The sequence below is a fragment of the Monodon monoceros genome, unplaced genomic scaffold (assembly GCF_005190385.1).
Source record: "Monodon monoceros isolate NGI ecotype Baffin Bay Population unplaced genomic scaffold, NGI_Narwhal_1 Super_Scaffold_6, whole genome shotgun sequence".
Classification (NCBI taxonomy): Eukaryota; Metazoa; Chordata; class Mammalia; order Artiodactyla; family Monodontidae; genus Monodon; species Monodon monoceros.
In genome coordinates this window covers 23,971,271-23,995,455 of record NW_021703783.1, presented here as the reverse complement: position 1 = coordinate 23,995,455, position 24,185 = coordinate 23,971,271, and the positions used below count along the sequence as shown (strand labels likewise).

At 39.5% G+C, this 24,185-nt stretch overlaps 1 protein-coding gene across 3 annotated transcripts in view; it reads left to right on the top strand.

Annotated features, from left to right (window-relative positions):
* Positions 1-24,185, top strand: part of TMTC1 (transmembrane and tetratricopeptide repeat containing 1) — a 260,748-nt gene that overhangs the window by 230,916 nt on the left and 5,647 nt on the right. For all 3 annotated transcript variants that reach the window (XM_029204345.1, XM_029204346.1, XM_029204347.1), the window contains 6 exons: positions 10,310-10,412; positions 12,765-12,900; positions 13,502-13,646; positions 14,553-14,690; positions 15,889-16,011; positions 22,573-22,650. In XM_029204345.1, coding sequence (XP_029060178.1) covers positions 10,310-10,412; positions 12,765-12,900; positions 13,502-13,646; positions 14,553-14,690; positions 15,889-16,011; positions 22,573-22,650 — 723 coding nt within the window. The remainder of the gene's footprint in view (positions 1-10,309; positions 10,413-12,764; positions 12,901-13,501; positions 13,647-14,552; positions 14,691-15,888; positions 16,012-22,572; positions 22,651-24,185) is intronic.

The window sequence follows — 24,185 nt, the reverse complement described above, 5'->3', positions numbered from 1 at the left end:
AGTCTCCATGAGAATGGCTGTCTCTTTTACTCAAGGCTCTCCCCCCATGTCTGTCACGTTGTATGCAAGCAGTAAATACTGAGTGAATAAATGAATGGATATGAACTGAAGACCATGTAGCTCTGCAATCCAGTACGTGATCTAGATTTTACTCGTATTTGAAGTAGGGCTGGGCATGTGGGCCACCATGCTGTTTCATAACGGAACTGCGCCTCACGTCGTGCCCTTGTCCTTCGCTGAGGACAGCCAGGTGAAACTACTCCTTCTAACTGCAGGGTTGGGGCGGGGTTGAGGCCAACACCTGTTACATGGTTCACTGGCTTCTGAATGAGGACTCGAGGGAGAAATTTCTGTCATGTCTCAGTATTAGGAACGGCCAGCCTTCTCCTGAATTACACGTTTTTTGCTTTATTTTTAATCTAATGCATGAAGGATCTTACAAATGCTAAGAAAATCAATTCTAGTTTCGTCCCCCTTGGGCCCACCTCCGACTAACCGCCACCTGGATGGGATAGGCTGCTTTTCTGTGTGCGCTGCTTGTACTTGGTTTATCATTTTTCTTAATATTATTTTTTTCAATTTGTGCTCTATATTTTTGAAAGCTGCCTCCGTTTCTCTGTAAGCGAATAAATAAAGCATTGCATTGAGTTCCCAGTCATATCTTTTTTCACAACTTGGTGGGACAGATAGTGAACACTGAAGCGCTCTTCTTGATGCAAATTACCCTGAAGATAAATGACAAAGTCACTCACCTAATACCAGTGATGACACGGTGTGTTGTTTTGGGGGAGCTCTTTACAGACATTCACACAGTTCCATCTTCCTATAGTGCCGTCTTTTCTTTCTCTCCTTCTAAATCATCCTCATATTTCAAGATTCAGTTCAACTTTCACATCCTCCGCCAACACTCATCCACCTCCCCGTCGCATGGGAGTTGTTAGATTTTCCTCGGAGCTCCTGTGACATCTTTGGGAACATGCATCAACTCACAAACCAATCATATATTTTTATTTCTTGAATTAACATCTGAACTATAGTTCAAACAGTTTGTCAGGTTTATTTTTCCTCACAAGACTGCAAGTTTTATAAGAAAAGCCTTGTCTTCCTTGTATGCCTGTTCCTTCTCTAGGGCTCAAGGCACTTCACTGTATAAAGCAGGCGGGTATTCATACAGCATCTCTGGACTTAATGCACTTTGGAGGTCAGTTCCCCTGTGCTGTGCTATTAGGAGCATTTGACAGTGAACAGGGCGGCAGCCTGATTGTAGACCCCACTTCATAGTACAGACTATGTACAGACCCCACTTCCTTGCCTGTACAGACTCTGGTGAGGAGTGCTTTACCTTTCTGAGCCTCAGTTTCCAAATCTGAAAATTGATAGCTATATGGATCTAACATTTTAAGAGTCTCTAAAACTATCCCTGTAACACCAAGTGCTAATGAATATTTTCATGAATAACTTAAGGCTCCACTTTAATTAGTGCTATGGTTTCTATACAAATAAAGCATTAACATGTTAATATTGTGAAAAGCAATTTGTGTTAGTAAATACTGTATCCAAAAGTTTCAAGTTGTATTCCTTTTCTAAATTGATGAACTCCAAATTCATGAAAAGTTACTTTTGTTTGTTTGTTTAATTAATTAATTTATTTATTTTTGGCTGCTTTGGGTCTTCATTGCTGAGCGCGGGCTTTTCACTAGTTGCAGCACCCAGGCTTCTCGTGGCGGTGGCTTCTCTTGTTGCGGAGCGTGGGCTCTAGGCGCATGGGCTTCAGTAGTTATGGCACGCAGCCTCAGTAGTTGTGGCGCACGGGCTTAGTTGCTCCGTGGCATGTGGGCTCTTCCCGGACCAGGGCTCAAACCCGTGTCCCCTGCATTGGCAGATGGATTCTTAACCACTGCGCCACCAGGGAAGCCCTAAAACAATACTTTGAATCATTTCCTAATGATAGATTCCTAGAAGTTGAATTCCCATATCAAAGAGTATCAGCATTTCATGACTTTTGAGATGTGTTACTAAACTGCTTTCTAAAAGAGTGGTACCAATACGCTGTGCCACCAGCAGTGTGCAGCCTCTAAGTCTTGAATGTTAGCGGAACATTTAAATGGAAATAGCATGTGGACAGATGACAGTGGGAGAGATCAGGGCTAAAGATAGATTTAGGACTTCAAATAAATGAGTCCATATTATGAGTAAGTAATCCCTCCGAGGGGAAAATGAAGAGTAGTGTGGGGAGGAAAACCTTCAAGAATTTTTAACCTTCTCATTTTGTAGATAAAAATATGAGGTGCACAGAATTAAGTACTGCTCAAGGTCATACAAATAACTAGTGTCAGGACCAAGACTGGAGCCTGGTAACTCGATTCCTTCCCCACTGCTCTTTCACTGTATGATGCTGGGGTCCCATGATTGGACTGTGGTAATGGGGCTGTAGTTAATGAGGTTAGGTATACAAGGGGCCAGGTGGGAGGGGGGAAGAAAAATGATAGAGGAAACCTCGTAACATGAGTTGTCATAGATGTTAGATACATAAAAGGATCCAGAATAAATTTGCCCCTCTGTGTCTACTGCAGCATAGAAGTCAAGAAGACAGGACAGGAAATAAACTCTTAGATTTGAAGTCCGGATGGTCTCTGGCTTACTAGCCTCTTTTGGTTTTCTATTAGCATTCAGAACTGGCTGTACTCCAACTTCACAGATAGGATTGTAAACATTTACAAGCCCACCATCATTTTTAACTAGCCTACTCTTGCCATAGATTATATAGCTTGCATTACACTAGCAGTAAAGGAAATGAAGTTAACATAATGACTTGATCCACTGTACATTATTGCTAGCCCCAGGTTTATAGCCTATTGAAAAACTCAATTAATTAATTTGATAACACTTAAAATATTTTTCTTTTATATATTTTGGGATATGACTTCACCTGATACAAGAATGAAAAGAAAATTGGAACAGTAAAATATAAGTTAGAAGTATAGATCAAAAATAAGAGAGGTCCACGGTCAGTGTCTCTTCTTTGACAAGTGCCGTCTTTTGGGTAGATTCAGGCACATACACCATTGCATTTGTGGTCAGGTCACCTTGCGCTGAACCCTACCGTAATAATTTATTGATTGAATTATTCAGCACATATTTATTGAACATTTAGGTATCACCAAGTATTAGAAATTGCTGAAGTAGCAAGGTATGGGCCTCAACTCATGGAACTTAGAGTCTAAAAGGTAAGGATACTCTTAAGTGAAGAATTACCACCCTTTCCCCAATGTCTAACCCAGTTGTGACAAAAGGGCAAAGAGAGAATAGAGTACCAGTGAGAATGTTATAGGGACCGAACCTAATACAGGGAGCAGTGAGCGCTGGCCAAAGAGTGATATTTAATCTGATACCTTAAGAACTTATAGACATCAACAAGATTAAAATTATTAGGAAAAGCTTTCTGGCTACAGGAATTAGACCACCTGAGGGCTGTCGGGTGGGGAACAGTACGATCCCTTCCTCTTATGGGAGGAAAGTCATGTGCCTGAAAGTGCGGAGAATGAGGACAAAAGGGCATGAGAAGAGTTTGGAGATGGAGAAAGCTGCAATTCTATGTAAATTTAGCTTCCCCTCACTCTTCCTGGTCTCTTGACAGTGTGACACAGCTGTGGTCGCTTACACTTGTCATAGTGTTTGCTCTTTAGCTTTTATTTTATGATTCTTGGCATTTCTTCTTTAAAGTGATCATTTCTTTCTTTCTTAAATTGTCACAGGGTGATATTGATCACAGTCTGCTGGGCGATGAGAAAATTCAGGATTAGAAATACCTAACATGTCCTTGGTGAGGAGGAATGCCAAGTTAATTGATTCATTTCAGTTGAATGAGAAAGAGAATTAGACTTCAAATGCTGGCGGCACGTTTCTCGTAAACGTCCATGTCAATGACTGATGGGGGAAGAACTGTTTTGTAAGGAAAGTAAAAGCAAAGGAAAGGATGAGAAAGCAGGCATCTTTGCTTTATGTTTTGAGCCGCTGTGTCTTAAAGAGTTGCTTAGCAAAGTCATTGACATGAGTTTAAACATTCAGTTGTCCTACATTTCCCAGGTTTGTAATAGTCATTTGGCTAATGGAGAGATGCACGATAGCTCTGCGTGCTCGTATCATTGGCCAGAGTGAAAGTACTTATGGAAAGCAGCTCAGACGCATGGCCATGATGTCAGAGCACAACCTTCCAGCCCCATCTCTGTAGGTTTTTAACCACTTTGGAACATCACACCCTATATCTGCCATACAGTAAGAACATATGTTACAGGCCATTCATTACGCCGGTGGTTCACAAAGGGTTGACCGGGGACGCCTGAGGTCCAAGAAGGCCTGTGCAGTTTTTATAATACTAACAAGTAATTTGCCTTTTTTTACTCTCATTCTCTCCCCAGTGTACAGTGGTTCTTTAGAGGCTGCATGATATATTCACAGTCATGAAAAGAGTATGAAAATATTCTCCCCTTTCCAACTAAGTGTCTGTGTGAGACCAGGTTTCTTCACATACTTCAACTAAAAAACATATAGAAACAGATTAGTACAAAAATAGATACAAGAACCCTGTCTTCTATCAAGCCAGACGTTTAAAAGACTTGGAAAAATAGAAAATAATGCCACTATTCTCACTAAATTTTTTGGCTTTGGAAAACATAGTTATTTTCTTATAAATGTGTTATGTTTGTTTATTATTCTAAATAAATAATAAATATTAGTTTATTTATTAGTTTATTAAATAAAAATTTCTCAGCTTCATTCCTGTTATGGTACACATTGATAGATGTAGACCACATAAACAAAGCTCTTCGGGGTCCTCAGTACATTTTAGAGTGTAAACCAAGAAGTTTGAAGACTGCTGCATTGAGCCCATGTCCCTTTGTCCTCCTGGTTGCTGCAACTTGAACTATAAGAAATCTTTTCCAAGTGTATCAGTTGGCCCAAGAGAATAAATGACAGTCAAACGTCCTTTTTCAGATCTACTTTTCACTTTCTCTTCCTTGAGGTAAAAAACATGCCATATCGGTAATTACAGCATGTAAAACGTGGAGATGTTGATGGTGTTTTCTCTATCCCGCGAGGCCCATTTCCTTTCCACCCCACTGAAAATGCTTTTGAGCCTTGGAGGGAAGCCCACAGCTGCGTGCTGCCCATTTTTAACCACTGCCCTCGAAGGCCGATTTCATGCTGAGGCAGCGGTTGGTTGGGGACTCTGGTGACAGTATTATTTGTCAGAACCGTTCTCTGGGTCACAAGCATTTTTAATTAAAGTTGTCCTATAAATAGCTCGTATTCATCTCCTCTGGATCTCACAAATCAGTAGAGACTGGGAGTGATCCGCTTAGGTCAGGACATCTAGCCAGATGAGGTAAATGAAATTGAACTTGAGGGATTAAGGATACTCCTTTTTAAGATAAATGCATTGCCCTTCCAGAGAAGGTGGAATTTGTTTTAAATAAACATCTAGAAGGTATTTTTCTCCTGCAGTGGTGGTCCCTTTCATTTTTTAATAAGTGGAGTTAATCATTCTTTGAAATTTACAGTCAAATGAAAGGACAAGAAAGATAGACATTGAAAACATTTATCATAGAGCCAGAGTCTTGAGGCTGTCCTTGGGGGTTACCGAAGGTATGGGATGTGATTCCTTGCTCTAGACATGGATGGTCTTTTAAATCCCATTACTTCTTTGGACTTTGAAAATTGCATTCCTGTGGAGACCCAGCTCATAAACCCCAAAATGGGTTTTAGATGAAAAAGGTGATCTCTTTGCCTATTCTGGAGCAACAAGAATGTGGGGAAAAGGTAAAATTAAGTCAGGTATAAGAGTAATTGCACTTGAAAACTGTGATATCTGACTTTAGCAAGTTAGAATGTGAGGACGTCAATTTTATTCCTTTCAGGAAAAACACCTTTCAACTCTCCCACAGTTTGGTTATAAGAATGTTTTAAAGATCTCAAGTAGCTGCAGATTTTTTTCATGCATATCTTCGTATTACACAGCTGCTGGTGTTAATGGTAGCCAGTGTTTCCAGGCATTTGGTTTATGACAGTTGTAGAGAATCTGTCTATATAAACACCAGTCTGGGTATCACTCCTGGTTGCCTTCCAAGAACCTTGTGCTTCTCCTTTTGTGACACTGTCACCGTATATCACAGTGTCTCCTTGCCTGAATCCCTCTCCGTTGTCTTTGTGGGCAGGATTGTCTGTCTCACCCACTCTTCTGTCTCCATTATATACTTGACATGTGGGAGGTGCTATTACTTATACCACCGGGAGATAGAGGCCAAAGACATGGGGCTGAAAAAAACAAAATACGTCTATTTAAGGAGCTCAAAGACAAATGAACTAAGGAATACAACTCAATGTGAGCAGTGTAGTAAAGAGGTAAATACAGATGCTCTAGAGCTCAGGTGCCCTGGCGTTGTTACTGAGGCCACGTCAGACATCACAACCCTGTCCACGTGGCATTTTAGCCTACAGTTTCAAATTCCTTTCCCATCAAATCTCTTTAGTTAACTCCATATGAGAAAAAAATAACTAACTTGGGTGTTCTTCCTTTTAATTTTTCTTAATCATCTTCTGATATGGAGGTCAATAAACAATTTCTTAGAGGCAACCAGAAAAAAAAAATACCCTGGCTAATCCTAAACTAGTTAATCAGTTCCTAAAAATCTTGAGTTTCTTGTGTTACCATTTGACCAGTGTTAGTTAGTGTTTGACATTAATGCCATCTGTTTTTAAATGTGCTCATGAAATACTACTCCTAGTAGTATTAATAAGAGTAGAGGCTGGGCTTCCCTGGTGGCGCAGTGGTTGAGAGTCCGCCTGCCGATGCAGGGGACACGGGTTCGTGCCCCGGTCCGGGAAGATCCCACATGCCGCGGAGCGGCTGGGCCCATGAGCCATGGCCGCTGAGCCTGTGCGTCCAGAGCCTGTGCTCCGCAATGGGAGAGGCCACAACAGTGAGAGGCCCGCGTACCGCAAAAAAAAAAAAGAATAGAGGCTAACATGACAAAGTGCTGACTGTTTGCTAGGCATTGTTCTCAGGGCTTCACCTGTTTTAATCCATTTAATCCTCAGAACAACCCTCTGAAATAGGTACTATTTTTATCCCTTTGTTACACTTGGGTACATAGAGGGGAAGTAAGGTCACAGGGACAGTAAATGGTGGGGTTGGGATTCCAATCCATGTAGCCAAGCACTGGCAGCCCAATTCTTTTTTTTTTAATTTTATTAAAGTATAGTTGATTTATAATGTGTTAATTTCTGCTGTACAGTTATACATATATATATGTATAACTGTACATTCTTTTTTTTTAATTTTATTAAAGTATAGTTGATTTATAATGTTGTGTTAATTTCTGCTGTACAGTTATACATATATATACATTCTTTTTTTATATATTCTTTTCCATTATGGTTTATCATAGGACATTGAGTGTAGTTCTCTGTGCTCTACAGTAGGACCTTGTTGTTTATCCATCCTGTATACAATAGTTTGCCTCTGCTGATCCCAAACTCCCATTCCTTCCCTTCCCTACCCCCTCCCCCTGCCTTGGCAGCCAAAAGTCTGTTCTCAATGTCTGTGAGTCTGTTTCTGTTTTGTAGTTTTGTTCATTTGTGTTGTATTTTAGATTCCACATACAAGCGATATCATATGGTGTTTGTCTTTCTCTTTCTGACTTACTTCCCTTGGTATGATAATCTCTAGGTCCATCCATGTTGCTGTAAATGGCATTATTCCATTCTTTTTGAAGGCTGAGTAATATTCCATTATATATTTTATATATATATATATTTTATATATATATATATATATATATATATACACACACACACTACATCTTCTTTATCCATTCATCTGTTGATGGGCATTTAAGTTGTTTCCATGTCTTGGCTATTGTAAATAGTGCTGCTATGAACATAGGGGTGCATGTATCTTTTTTTTTTAATAAAGTTATTTATTTTATTTATTTATTTTTGGCTGCATTGGGTCTTCGTTGCTGCACGCGGGCTTTCTCTAGCTGTGGCGAGTGGGGGCTACTCTTCATTGCGGTGCATGGGCTTCTCATTCCTTCTCTTGTTGCAGAGCATGGGCTCTAGGCGTGCAGGTTTCAGTAGTTGTGGCACACGGGCTCAGTAGTTGTGGCTCGCGGGCTCTAGAGTGCAGGCTTAGCAGTTGCGGCACACAGGCTTAGTTGCTCGGCGGCATGTGTGATCTTCCCAGACCAGGGCTTGAACCCACATCCCCTGCACTGGCAGATGGATTCTTAACCACTGCACTACAAGGGAAGCCCCAGCATGTATCTTTTTGAATTATAGTTTTGTCTGGATATATGCCCAGGAGTGGGATTGCTGGATCATATGGCAGCTCTATTTTTAGTTTTATGAGGAACCTCCATACAGCAGCCCAATTCTTAATTACTATGCCATGCTTTCTATAGCAATTACAGAAAACATGTGCTGAATGAATGCGTAAATGAATAAATATGCAATGGTACTCTCTATTACTTCGATTGGAGTCTTAGGTAATTTGTGTCTTGCCTGTCTCCTTTAAAACACACGCATGCACACTCACCAATTTGCTAGATCTACAGTGGGTGATACCTTCAGAAAGTTTTTCTTTTCTTCAGTAGATTGAAAGAAGACATTTTGAGATTTTTCATTCATCTCTAATTTTCTTTTGAGTTTGACAGTTTGTTGAGCTTGGCAACTGGAAAACACACTTTTAGAAACATGGAAATCCATTTTTGCTGGACTATGGATTTCTAATTCAAATAAGAGAAATTTGCCAAATTCAAACCACACTTTGTTCCCTAAATGGTACTTAAATATGTGGATTTGAAGAGATGGCATTGGTCATTCCACAGAGAGTCAAGTGTCTTCGCCTTTCTGAGTCAAATCAGATTTAGGCTTCTTGGCTTATTGCTAAGCACTCAGGGCATTTTTATTCAGAAGCTCAAGGTGTCAGGTCTGAGAAAAATGATGCTGTACATTCTCTTTTCATGTGTCTGGTTGAATGCTTAGTAGTAGTAACTTCTGATAAAATTATGGACGGTGTCCATGATCAGAGCACATGAAAGGAAAAGTTGCTTTGTGATTTATGCCAAACCATTGCCTTTCACCTGACCTTCGTAGCAGTACTAGGAAACTAGGAAATGGTTTACTTGTGAGTAATTGTTAGAACCTGGGTGATTTCATTTCATTTGATTCATTAATTAGGTGTTACCTTATACATTGTAAAAGAAAGTGTGACATGACAATCTCAGATGTTTGTGGAAAATGTGCCTAAATACGAATTCAGAATAATTGAAGTGTGTTAAAGTGGATTGTTAGAGTAGAAGACCAAAGCAACTAGAAAAAGATCCACTGAGGCTGTGGCAATTGATCTGGGCCTTGCCACAAAGGGAGGAGTTGGAGGTGTGCCTTTGAGGGGCCCTATATTCCTGTTGGAGGGAACAGCTCAGAGGTGGAAAGGGCGGGGTGATAAGGGAAGTAACAGATGGTTTGGTGGACTACAGAAATATTTAGAGTAAAGAAAGGATAAGGCAAACCCCTCCCATAATCAGCATCAGCCTCCCCTCCCACTTCCTTCCCCAAACCTCCCCAAATAAATCATACAGTATAGGTAAGAGAGCTAGCTATGCAAATGCAGCCGTGTCAACTAGCCAGGCCTCCCTATCTCCCAGTAAGATTGCCACCTCGGAAGGCATTCCTATATGAATGAATCACACGTATTTTCGTCCAGAGAGTTACTGGGGTGGAGGGCATCCCATTCAAATATCCATTTTGAGGCTTTTTCCAACTGTAGGGCAAATCCTTCCAGATACTGCTTCTTAGTAAACATCAGCTGGTTTGCACTGAAGGAGCTAAACACTAGTATGAGTCTTTGGTATGTGTGCAGTTGGCACTGACTTTAATTCAAAGTACATAGTGTTTGGACTTCCCTGGTGGTGCACTGGTGGAGAGTCTGCCTGCCGATGCAGGGGACACGGGTTCATGCCCCGGTCCGGGAAGATCCCACATGCTGCGGAGTGGCTGGGCCCGTGAGCCATGGCCACTGAGCCTGCGCGTCGGGAGCCTGTGCTCCGCAACGGGAGAGGCCACAACAGTGAGAGGCCCGCGTACTGCAAAAAAAAAAAAAAAAAAGTACATAGTGTTTGATCTTGGCCCCTGTTGCATAACAGATGCTCAGTAAATTATTTTCTGCTCTTCCCACTTCCATTATTCAGTTTATTGTTGATTTTTTAAAAAAACTTTCTCATGTATTTTTCTTTGTTCTCTTTTAAAGGAGAAGTTTAAGGAAGCTGAGGAAATATACCAGGCTGGAATAAAGAACTGCCCAGATAGCTCAGACTTACACAACAACTATGGAGTTTTCCTAGTTGATACTGGTAAGCGAGATTAAAGAGAACCTGTTCTGTGGAGATGAGATAATATTATCTATCAAGCTAAATGGCAACCACCCAATAATGCCTCAAAAGTAGAATTCACTGGGCTTGGCAGGAAGCTCACACCGTTGTCAGTCACATTGTACTTTGGGGCTGTCATTTCTCTAAATCTTCAAGCTCAATTCAGTAAAATCTGCCAGTTCTTATAATCAGATTGCTAAGAAAATCTCCCCAGGTGGCAGGAAGTGGCCTTGATGATTTAATGAGCAACAGTCTTCTTTGAATAGCATTTATACAAGTTTATAAATCTATGATGATGAACCGTTCTCTACAATGATGCAGAACCTGCCTCTGAATCTATTTACTGGCAGATGGTAAATACTTTTCTACAGCCGATTAAAAAGTCTTAAATTGTTTCATTGTTCTTTATGTGATACATACTATAGAAAATGTACCATTATAATTGATAGAGTACCCTTATAGGACAGGTGCTATATAAAATACACTTTACCTTATTTAATGTAAAACTTTACTGGACAGGAATTCTGTTTTCTTGATGGTTTGTACCCCACATACTGTTGGCATGTTATGAATACTTGTAAAGAATGAAAAGATGCTTGAATTTAATACAAAAACACTGCTTTGTTCTCGTTGACTATTAGACTACCTGCCCTGCAATAAAATTCGATTTTAATTATTCTGTCCATATGAAATGCTTAAAAGGGTTTTTATTTTCTAGGATATTTGAAGCCCTTCTGTTTCTTAGGACATAAATTTACATTCTGATACACCTAGGAAACATCCCTTATTTTCACATGTAAAATTGTTTCTTAGTGCCACCTGCTGGTTCTTTGGCAACATAATAATAAATTAGGTATCAAAGATTAAAAACAAACAAAAAATTGAAGAGACCACCTGTTGGCCTGATCTAGCCCTCTTCCTTCTACTTCACCAACAAAATATCCCACCCCAACTCCCAACCCCCCAAAATCTCACTGACCACCCTCTGTATTTTCCTACCACTCCCACTGTATTCTGTTTTTATACTACTGAAATTCTCCCTATCATGACCTATACATAGACCTCTACGTACGTAGTCTTTTTTGGCACCTCCTAGTCAAACTTGCATTCAAAGAAGGTAGACTTGAGAAGATGTCTGTGTGGGTAATAAACATTCCATTGCCATGTAGAGCTTCAGACTTGTCCACAATTCATTCACTTACATATAATTTCACTAGGAAGCTGCTTTGGGGAACCTTATCATACTAGAGAGACTTGATGGTAGTTCTGACCTTTATTCTCACTTCCCCTGGGATTTTTGTCAAGTTTCTTAATGTTCTTGCACTTTAGAGCCTGTATCTGTAAAGTGATAATATTTTTTTAATATCTTTTAAATCCCAAGAGGCAACTAAGTGCTATCAAAATGCAGCTAAATAGGATCAAAATACCTGCAAAAATCATGAGATCATTTAATTAGTGTTTTAAAATATACAATGCATTGCACAAATGCAAGGTGATATTATTTTTAAAGTCCCATTCAATAAATACCCTCTAAACAAAGATGTATGATTTAAAAAGAGATTTTCAAAATACAGAAGATGCCTGCTTATTTAAAGCAGTGCCTCAATCACTAGGTTGTGGTATAGTAATTGTGACAGACCCTCAGAAATTACTTCAGGACAGTTTTCTTTCTATAACAGCCCATTCCACTTTTTGTATAATGAGAAGCAACAATATCTTACATAAATGCCAATCACTGATAATCTCAAAACATCATATTGACTAAGGCAATGGCCAGAAACCAGTTTGACTAAAATAATAGATTTAATAAAAGAAACAGGTTTTAGTTTTTACTGCTTTTTTACTACTAATTTCTTTGGAAGTGAAAATGAATAGTGAAATGATCCAAAGTTAGGCAGTGGCAAGGAGAAGCCAAAATGTGAGCTAATTTACAAACTGAATAATTGGTGGTATGGCTGTAGGAAAAAAAGATCATCAGAAGAGAAATTAAAGAGGCCATGTGTTTAGGTACTTCCCTGGTGGCACAGTGCTTAAGAATCAGCCTGACAGTGCAAGGGACATGGGTTCGATCCCTGATCCGGGAAGATCCCACGTGCCGTGGAGCGACTAAGTCCGTGCACCACAACCACTGAGGCTGTGCTCTAGAGCCCATGAGCCACAACTACTGAGCCCGCGCTCCTAGAGCCCGTGCTCCACAACCAGAAGCCACCGCAACCAGGGAAAGCCCGTGTGCAGAAACAAAGACCCAATGCAGCCAAAAAAAAAAAAAAAGTCTGTGTGTTTTATAATTAAGGCATGTTCTGCTCTTACCAACCTACCACCTGTTGATTACAGGCTCTCCAGAGAAGGCAGTGACCCATTACCAACAGGCCATCAGACTTAGCCCGAGCCATCATGTAGCCATGGTGAACCTGGGGAGACTCTACAGGTCACTGGGAGACAACAGTGTGGCTGAAGAATGGTACAAACGGTAAAGTTCCTGTTTTTCACTTTGTAAGTCATCCTAAGACCTCTGCAATTGGCCATCAAATTCTTAGTTATTTGGAACAGATGCTCTCAGAATACTAGCAAATTTTGCCAATGCAGGCAATACAGACTCTCCTCTCCAAAGAGAACAGTACAATAAATGGCACTTTGGGGATAAATGATATCCCAGTTAATGACTCTTTTGCCTGCTGGTTAAAGCATAGTGCTAAACCAAGGTTGGAATTTAATTCCCATTTTAGTTAGTCCATTGTTTTCTGTTGAAGCTAAGGACTACAACCCAAACCACAAATAGAAATTTCGAAAACGGATCTAGATGAAAAACTGTGCATACGTCAAAACAAGTCTATCACCATAAATGGAAAAGATCCTTGGGGCTCAGTTTACGTATTGGTGGGTCACTAGAGACATGCTTATAGTCAGAGGCTGGCACTGTGATCTGTTTTTAACATTCTTCTTGATATAAAAACAACGACCATGTGGGAGCAGAGTCTCAAACCGTGTACAGTGGTCCCTAAATCTAAGTTTCAACCTTTGGAGATGTACCTGTTAGAAGAAAATTGTCCATTTGTTTTCTCAAAATTCAGCGCCTTGCAGGTGACACGCAAAGCTGAGATATTATCACCGTTGGGAGCTCTATATTACAACACTGGCAGATATGAAGAGGCTTTGCAGATTTACCGGGAAGCTGCATCCCTTCAGCCTTCCCAAAGGGAACTCCGCCTGGCACTGGTGAGCAGATGGACAAAAGAAAGGAAATGGAGTAGGAAATAGACTCATGGCATGCAATACAGGGAGCTGTAGTCAGTATGCCTCAAAACGGGAACTAGAACACTATACTATATCCATTTAATGAATATTCATATAACCAACGTTAGAGCCATTCACCAAACACATGGACCCTAAAAACACTATTAAGTTTTTGTTTTGAAATAATTTCAAACTTACAAAAATTTGCAAGAATTTTAAATAACTCCCATATACCCTTTCACCCAGATTGATGAATTTTTAGCACTTTGATGCATTTGTTTATCATCCTCTCATGTATGTATGTGTGTGTATATGTACACATATGTATGTGCATATTTAGGTATGTGTATGTGCATGTACATATTATTAATACATGATATTTTGTCTTGAGCCATCTGAGAATTAGAGATCTCATACCCTTTATTTCTAAATACTTCAGCAAATAGTTCCTAAGAACAAGGACATTGTCTAACCTAACCACAGTACAACTATCAAATTCAGGAAAATTAATATCAACAATATTTTGGATCATTACTCTTCCTTTCCCTTAGGTTTTCAGTGAAACAAACTTGTTATCTTGTTATAAGCACAGTGTTCTGTTGAAACCATAGGAAAAAATTTCTCTTGACACAGTCAACTTTTTTAAAAAGGCACAAGTCACTGAATGGCTTTGATGTTCCTGCCATTCACACACAAATGCATGCACATGCCTAAATAAAGAAACAAACAACATAAACTGTGGTAAGTCAGTCTTCTCTGTGAGTCACAAAGCGATTCTGAGCACTTTTGTGGGAAGTGTTTCCTGAATGATTTATTTGATAAAGAGTGCTTTATTTGATAAGGTGATAGCCAAGTACCTTCTAAGCCAAAGTCACTGTGGTTTCGCAGGCTCAGGTTTTGGCCGTGATGGGTCAGACAAAAGAAGCTGAAAAGATGACCAATCACATTGTGTCAGAGGAGACTGGGTGCCTTGAATGCTATCGCCTGTTGTCTGCTATCCACAGCAAGCAGGAGCAGCACGACAAGGTAGAGAGGACACTGTTTGGAGTCGTTTGGTTTCACAGGTAGAAAATGGGGTGCACCTGAATGACCCTCCAGCCCGCACGCTCACAAGGCCGAGCAGTCTTGAACATCGTCAGTTGGCAGAGCGTATCTTCTGGGCACTTTTCAGATACCTGCTTGATTCCTAAGATGTCCCCTCGAGACGCTATTTTCTTGGTTCATCCTTGGTCTGAAGATTTTATGTGGTATTATCTCAGTTTGTTTTCAGCATTATTGAATGCCTGCTATATGCCAGACACTGTGGTGGGCAGTGGGAATAAAGTGGTGTGAGAAAAAAAAAAAAAACAAAAACATTGCCCTTGTCCTTGTGGAGTTTACAGTCGAAGAGGAGACAGAGATTGAGCAAGTAATCACAAAACCAGTGTGGAATTATAGCTGTGCCCAGTGATGTTGTGAAGAGCAGCATGGTCCCTAATGAGCATATAATCAGGGGACCCGAGTGGTCTGGGTGGTTCGGTTCCCTGCAGAGTGATATGAAGTTGAGGACTGAGTGATGAATAGGAGTTATTAAGCAAAAAGGGGCAGTGAATAGCGTTCCAGGCAAGAAAAAGCACATGCAAAGGCCCTGTGTCAACAGTAAATGGCCTGTCTGAGGAATGGGCGTGAGGGAGCAGGGCGCCTGTGAGATGTAGCCACCAAGGTTGCTAGGGACTCAACCCCAAGGCTTGGGACCAGGGCAAGGGTTTTGTTCCTTTTCCTGGAAGAAGCTTTGGGGTCTTAAGAAAAAGAGCAACATATCAGATTTGTGCTTTGAAGAGCTCTCTGGCTGCAGGGGGTGGGCCAGTAGGTGCTGGGGGCAGAGTGAGCACCAGGGCCCTAAAAGGAGGCTGTTGGAATGGTCCAGTTGGACACATGGCCAGGGCAACACAACTGACCTCAGATCTTGTTTTCTTTCAATGGGATCACACGGCCTTCCTGAAAAGTGATCGTGGACATTTCATTGTCACTAATGTAAATAGGAAACCTGGAGTACAGGGAAATTATTTTGTCAGGGCTATTTTATTCCTTGATGAGAACATCAGAGAAAATGAAAAATGTGTTCTGATTGTCACTCACCACACTAGCTAATACATAGGAAACAAAAAGTATAGATGTTATCATTTAACTTAGTTTTTCTGTATCTAACCTACATTTATTGTGTCTTAATTTCTAAACTGTACAGGCACTTGATGCTATAGACAAGGCTCTGAAGCTGAAACCAAAGGACCCAAAAGTTGTATCTGAACTTTTTTTCACAAAAGGAAATCAACTAAGAGAGCAGAACCTTCTTGACAAAGCTTTTGAGGTATAAAGACTTAATAAAATTGTTATTAAATTCATGGATTAAAATTAATACTCCCTCAATCTTTAATGAAGCATATACATTAAAAGCTAAGATCGTTGCCATGTTTCGTGGCGTGAATTTTCTGATTAATTGACATAATAAGTTTAATTTTTTATAATTGAGCCTCTGGTTTTTGACTATTAGGAGTTCCACAATACCTCTGCATTATTTTCTGAATTATCACTTTGAACCTGATGTTTAAAGCATTCTGCATTTTGCCCTCAAACCAGCTTCTCTCTCTCTCTCTCCTCCCCTCGTTTGCTCTTTTTCTCTCTGTTTGCCTTCAATAACCCTCTATTTCAGCTGGACTAGTGCCTGAAGAGCTTTGGCGTTCCACACATCCTGTAACATTGTGCCCACACCACCCCAACCCCCTGCAGATTCCCACTCATCTACCAACACAGGCCTGTGTCCTCCCTCAGGAAGCCCTCCAGACCATCCTTTCTCCTAGTGACCTTGTTTCCTCTGAACTCCTAAAACACTACCTCTACCAGTCATTTGAAAGTGTCTTTTGTTTTTTATACAGAAGGTTCTTATTAGTCATCAATTTTATACACATCAGTGTATACATGTCAATCCCAATCGCCCAATTCATCACACCAGCACTCCCAGCCTCCCGCTGCTTTCCCCCCTTGGTGTCCATATGTTTGCTCTCTACGTTTGTGTCTCAATTTCTGCCCTGCAAACCGGTTCATCTATACCATTTTTCTAGGTTCCACATATATGCATTAATATACAATATTTGTTTTTCTCTTTCTGCCTTACTTCACTCTGTATGACAGTCTCTAGATCCATCCACGTCTCAATAACTGACCCAATTTCATTCCTTTTTATGGCTGGGTAATATTCCATTGTATATATGTACCACATCTTCTTTATCCATTTGAAAGTCAATGGGCATTTAGGTTGCTTCCATGACCTGGCTATTGTAAATAGTGCTGCAATGAACATTGGGGTGCATGTGTCTTTTTGAATTATGGTTTTCTCTGGGTATATGCCCAGTAGTGGGATTGCTGGATCATATGGTAATTCTATTTTTAGTTTTTTAAGGAACCTCCTTACTGTTCTCCATAGTAGCTGTATCAATTTACATTCCCACCAACAGTGCAAGAGGGTTCCCTTTTCTCCACACCCTCTCCAGCATTTGTTGTTTGTAGATTTTCTGATGATGCCCATTCTAACTGGTGTGAGGTGATACCTCATTGTAGTTTTGATTTGCATTTCTCTAATAATTAGTCATGTAGAGCAGCTTTTCATATGCTTCTTGGCCATCTGTATGTCTTCTTTGGAGAAATGTCTATTTAGATCTTCTGCCCATTTTTGGATTGGGTTGTTTGTTTTTTTTAATATTGAGCTGCATGAGCTGTTTATATATGTTGGAGATTAATCCTTTGTCCGTTCATTTGCTTGCAAATATTTTCTCCCATTCTGAGGTTGTCTTTTCATCTTGTTTATTGTTTCTTTGCTGTGCCAAAGCTTTGAAGTTTTATTAGGTCCCATTTGTTTATTTTTCTTTTTATTTCCATTACTCTAGGAGGTGGATCAAAAAAGATCTTGCTGTGATTTATGTCAAAGAGTGTTCTTCCTATGTTTTCCTCTAAGAGTTTTATAGTGTCTGGTCTTTTAGGTATCTAATCCATTTTGAGTTTATTTTTGTGTATGGTGTTAAGGAGTGTTCTAATTTCATTCTTTTACGTGTAGCTGTCCAGTTGTCCCAGCACCACTCATTGAAGAGACTGTCTTTTCTCCATTGTATATCCTTGCCTCCTCAGTCATAGATTAGTTGACCATATGTGTGTGGGTTTACCTCTGGGCTTTCTGTCTTGTTCCATTGATCTATGTTTCTGTTTTTGTGCCAGTACCATATTGTCTTCATTACTGTAGCTTTGTAGTATAGTCTGAAGTCACGAAGTCTGATTCCTCCAGCTGTTTTTCCCTCAAGACTGCTTTGGCTATTTGGGGTCTTTTGTGTCTCATTACAAATTTTAAGATTTTTTGTCTAGTTCCATAAAAAATGCCATTGGTAATATGATTGAGATTGCATTGAATCTGTAGATTGCTTTGGGTACTAGAGTCATTTTCACAATATTGATTCTTCCAATCCAAGAACATGATATATCTCTCCATCTGTTGATATCATCTTTAATTTCTTTCATCAGTGTCTTATAGTTTTCTGCATACAGGTCTTTTGTCTCCCTAGGTAGGTTTATTCCTAGGTATTTTATTCTTTTTGTTGCCATGGTAAATGGGAGTGTTTCCTTAATTTCTCTTTCAGATTTTTCATCATTAGTGTATAGGAATGCAAGAGATTTCTGTGCATGAATTTTGTATCCTGCAACTTTACCAGATTCATTGATGAGCTCTAGTAGTTTTCTGGTGGCATCTTTAGGATTGTCTATGTATAGTATCATGTTATCTGCAAACAGTGACATTTTACTTCTTCTTTTCCAGTTTGTATTCCATATATTTCTTTTTCTTCTCTGATTGCTGTGGCTAGGACTTCCAAAATTATGTTGAATAATAGTGGTGAGAGTGGGCAACCTTGTCTTGTTCCTGATCTTAGAGGAAATGCTTTCAGTTTTTCACAATTGAGAATGATGTTTGCTGTGGGTTTGTTGTATATGGCCTTTATTATGTTGAGGTAGGTTCCCTCTATGACCACTTTCTAGAGAGTATTTATCATAAAAAGGTGTTGAATTTTGTCAAAAGCTTTTTCTGCATCTATTGAGATGGTCATATGGTTTTTATTCTTCAGTTTGTTAATATGGTGTATCACATTGATTGGTTTGCATATATTGAAGAATCCTTGCATCCCAGGGATAAATCCCACTTGATCATGCTATATGATTCTTTTAATGTGTTGTTGGCTTCTGTTTGCTAGTATTTTGTTGAGGATTTTCGTATCTATGTTCATCAGTGATATTGGTCTGTAATTTTCTTTTTTTGTTGTATCTTTGTCTGGTTTTGGTATCAGGGTGATGGTGACCTCATAGAATGAGTTTGGGAGTTTTCCTTCTTCTGCAGTTTTTTAGAAGAGGTTGAGAAGGATGGGTGTTAGCTCTTCTCTAAATGTTTGATAGAATTCACCTGTGAAGCCATCTGGTCCTAGACTTTTGTTTGTTGGAAGATTTTTAATCACAGTTTCAATTTCATTACTTGTGATCGGTCTGTTCATATTTCTATTTCTTCCTAGTTCAGTCTTGGAAGGTTATACCTTTCTAAGAATTTGTCCATTTCTTCCAGATTGTCCATTTTATTGGCATAGAGTTGCTTTTAGCAGTCTCTTAGGATGCTTTGTATTTCTGTGGCGTCTGTTGTAACTTCTCCTTTTTCATTTCTAATTTTATTGATTTGAGTGCTCTCCCTCTTTTTCTTGATGAGTCTGGCTAATGCTTTATCAGTTTTGTTTATCTTCTCAAAGAACCAGCTTTTAGTTTTGATCTTTGCTGTTGTTTTCTTTGTTTCTATTTCATTTATTCCTGCTCTGATCTTTATGATTTCTTTCCTTCTGCTAACTTTGGGTTTTGTTTGTTCTTCTTTCTCTAGTTCCTTTAGGTGTAAGGTTAGATTGTTTATTTGAGATTTTTCTTGTTTCTTGAGGTAAGCTTGTATAGCTATAAGCTTCCCTCTTAGAACTGCTTTTGCTGAATCCCATAGGTTTTGGATTGTCGTGTTTTCATTGTCATTTGTCTCTAGGTATTTTTTTATTTCCTGTTTGATTTCTTCAGTGATCTCTTGGTTATTTAGTAGCATATTGTTTAGCCTCCATGTGTTTATGTTTTTTACATTTTTCTCCCTGTAATTCATTTCTAATCTCATAGCATTGTGGTCAGAAATGATGCTTGATATGATTTCAATTTTCTTAAGTGTACTGAGGCTTGATTTGTGACCCAAGATGTGATCTATCATGGAGAATGTTCCATGCACACTTGAGAAGTGTAATCTGCTGTTTTTGGATGGAATGTCCTATAAATATCAGTTAAATCTATCTGGTCTATTGTGTCATTTAAAGCTTCTGTTTCCTTATTTATTTTCATTTTGGATGATCTGTCCATTGGTGTCAGTGAGGTGTTAAAGTCCCCCACTATTATTGTGTTACTGTCGATTTCCTCTTTCATAGCTGTTAACAGTTGCCTTATGTATTGATGTGCTCCTATGTTGGGTGCATATATATTTATAATTGTTATATCTTCTTCTCAGATTGATCCCTCGATCATTATGTAGTGTCCTCCCTTGTCTCTTGTAACATTCTTTATTTTAAAGTCTATTTTATCTGATATGAGTATTGCTACTCTGGCTTTCTTTTGATTTCCATTTGCATGGAATATCTTTTTCCATCCCCTCACTTTCAGTCTGTATGTGTCCCTAGGTCTGAAGTGGGTCTCTTGTAGACAGCATATATATGGGTCTTGTTTTTTGTTTGTTTGTTTGTTTTGGTTTTTTGCGGTACATGGGCCTCTCACTGCTGTGGCCTCTCCTGCTGTGGAGCACAGGCTCTGGATGCGCAGGCTCAGCAGCCATGGCTTACGGGCCCAGCCACTCCGCGGCATGTGGGATCCTCCTGGACCGGGGCACAAACCCATGTCCCCTGCATCGGCAGGCAGACTCTCAACCACTGGGCCACCAGGGAAGCCCCATTGGTCTTGTTTTTGTATCCATTCAGCGAGCCTGTGTCTTTTGGTTGGAGCATTTAATCCATTCACGTTTAAGGTAATTATCGATATGTATGTTCCTATTACCATTTTCTTAATTATTATGGGTTTGTTTTTGTAGGTCCCTTTCTTCTCTTGTGTTTCCCACTTAGAGAAGTTCCTTTAACATTTGTTGTAGAGCTGGTTTGGTGGTGCAGAATTCTCTTAGTTTTTGCTTGTCTGTAAAGCTTTTGATTTCTCCATCCAATCTGAATGAGATACTGCCAGGTAGAGTAATATTGGTTGTAGGTTCTTCCCTTTCATGACTTTAAATATATCGTGCCCCTCCCTTCTGGCTTGTAGAGTTTCTGCTGAGAAATCAGCTGTTAACCTTATGGGAGTTCCCTTGTTTGTTATTTGCCATTTTTCCCTTGCTGCTTTCAATAATTTTTCTTTGTCTTTAATTTTTGTCAACTTGATTACTACATGTCTCAGCATTTTTCTCCTTGGGTTTATCCTGTATGGGACTCTCTGCACTTCCTGGACTTGGGCGGCTATTTCCTTTCCCATGTTAGGGAAGTTTTCGACTATAATCGCTTCAAATATTTTCTCGGGTCCTTTCTCTCTTACTTCTCCTTCTGGGACCCCTATAATGCGAATGTTGTGGTTTTTAATGTTGTCCCAGAAGTCTCTTAGGCTGTCTTCATTTCTTTTCATTCTTTTTTCTTTATTCTGTTCCACAGCAGTGAATTCCACCATTCTGTCTTCCAGGTCACTTATCCGTTCTTCTGCCTCAGTTATTCTGCTATTGATTCCTTCTAGTGTATTTTTTTATTTCAGTTATTATATTGTTCATTTCTGTTTGTTTGTTCTTTAATTATTCTAGTTGTTTGTTAAACATTTCTTGCGTCTTCTCGATCTTTGCCTCCATTCTTTTTCCAAGGTCCTGGATCATCTTCACTATCATTATTCTGAATTCTTTTTCTGGAAGGTTGTCTACTTCTACTTCATTTAGTTGTTTTTCTGGGGTTTTATCTTGTTCCTTCATCTGGTACATAGCCTTCTGCCTTTTCATCTTGTCTGTCTTTCTTTGCATGTGGTTTTTGTTCCACAGGCTGCAGGATTGTAGTTCTTCGTGCTTCAGCTGAGCCTTTAGTTTTATTTAAGGTGACCACTCTTAAAATCATGACTCAGTGGTGAGCATGCCCTTTGATGCAAAACAACAGGCAAAATATTAAAAATATACCTCACGGCTCTGACATTTAATGGGATACATGTTATTCAGACCAAAAAAAAGTATTTGAGAAATAAGTAACTCTCTTCAAACATTTGAAGATCTTTTATAAGGCAGAAGAAAAAGAAAGGCTTTCTAACGATTAAAACTATCCCCTGGTAAAATATATGTCCTTAAAGAGATACTGAACACCAGTCTCTGCAAGAATTTAAGCATGGGCTGAGTAATCAGATCAGATTTTGTGAGAGATATAAGGTGTTTCAGAAACTACTCTAAGATTCTGTGATTATAAAAAAAATTTTCTTACAAACTCCATTTATAGTGAAAAAGGCTGAAGAGCACCATTTTCTTGCAGATCGAGGCCAGTGGGAAATGATGCACTGTAATAGAAATCACCTGGACTCCTGGCAGGCACCTTCAGCCTTTTTAAGTCCAGAGGTTAGCTCTGCAAGGAAATTACACATTTCAGTTTCCTCCACTTTAGAATCATCAACTTTGAAAAATAATAGAAATAAAGGGGACACCTGTGAACTAGAAGTGACTGTTCATTTTATTAACCATTTAAATTTCCACATATGAAGAAAATGGTTTCCACAATCTGTAGTGTTAAAGATGGGTTCTCGTTTCCCAGCCTGAAGATATTTCTTATGTATTTAGAGCTATAAAGTGGCCGTGGAACTAAATCCAGATCAAGCACAGGCCTGGATGAACATGGGTGGAATCCAGCACATCAAGGTAAGAAAATAATTCACTTCCGTGTGAACCAGGTTTTCCCTTTGTATTTTCTCTTTCTTCTCTTTTAAAAGATTGAGAAACTATTGTTAATTTCCTCTTTGAATTAATTGAATACTGAAAACATAGGTGTTCAAAAATGTAATTAGACAGTTTTATGTTCACTTTGTATTATCTCGATATTGAATATCATGAATCCATTTAAAAAATAAATATATAAGTTAGATTTCATGATTTTGTTTATCATAAAGAAAATCATATGTACTTAAGTATCATCACAGAGCAGAGAAAATCTGCTATATGAAGTAAAATTCTGTTGGCGCTATGCTGATGTAGCTTATTTTCCTGTGGCTTAACTCATTGTCAAGATAAAGTATTACTATTTCCTATACTTAATGTATCTTTTATTCCCTAACCTACTGAAAAACAAGGCTGTTTGTTTGTTCTCAAAAGAAAAAGCTACCTTTGAGTGAATAATTGAAAATTACCCTTGGAGGACTATTGTCTATAATGAAATCAAAGATTCACTGGCATTCATTCATTCATCCAATTCATTTGACAAGCATTTATAGAGAATATCCTATGTGCCAGATACTCTTCTAGGTACCAGCAATAGAGCAATTAACACATAAGACAAAAATTTCTATCGTCAGGCTTCCCTGGTGGCGCAGTGGTTGAGAGTCCGCCTGCCGATGCAGGGGACACGGGTTCGTGCCCTGGTCTGGGAAGATCCTACGTGCCGCGGAGTGGCTGGGCCCATGAGCCATGGCCACTGAGCCTGTGCGTCCGGAGCCTGTGCTCCGTAATGGGAGAGGCCACAACAGTGAGAGGCCCAGGTATCGCCAAAAAAAAAAAAAAAAGTGAAAAAAATTTCTATCGTCATGGAGCTAACATTCTAGTTAGGGGGAAATAGGCAATAAGTAAATAAACACATACGTACATACATAGAATATATCAGACGGTTATAAGTGCTATGGACAATAAAAGAATGAAAGAAGATAGGGAGTGCTGAGGGTAAGAACTGAAATTTTAAACTGAGGTGGTTAGGGAAGGCCTCAGTTAAAAAGTGATGTCTGAGTAGAGATCTGAAGGGAGCAAGCCACTTGGCAAAATAGGGAAAGTGCATGTGCAAAGGCCCTGAGGTGTGAGTGTGCCAGTGTATTTGAAGACTAGGGAGAAGGCAAGTGAGAGGAAATGATAGAAGCTGGGTCAGAGAGGTCACAGGGCCAGATGATGCAGGGCCTTGAAAGGAATTGTAAAGTCTTCAGCTTTCATGCCAAATAAGTTGGGGTCCTTGGAGGACTTTGAGCAGAGAAATGCCATGGTCTGACATGTTTTGAAAGGATCACTCTTGTTTAGCTAACTTATTTTCAGGCTTCTATCAGTCTTTACCCTTACAAAATAGCGAGATAGTGATTAGAATTTAAACAAAGGCTAAATAGGGTTTACGATTAAGTGGGAACTGCTCACTCTCAGAAACACAGTAAAACAAAAAGGTGATCCATGACTATACAGATGGGAGGGAATAATGGGATAGT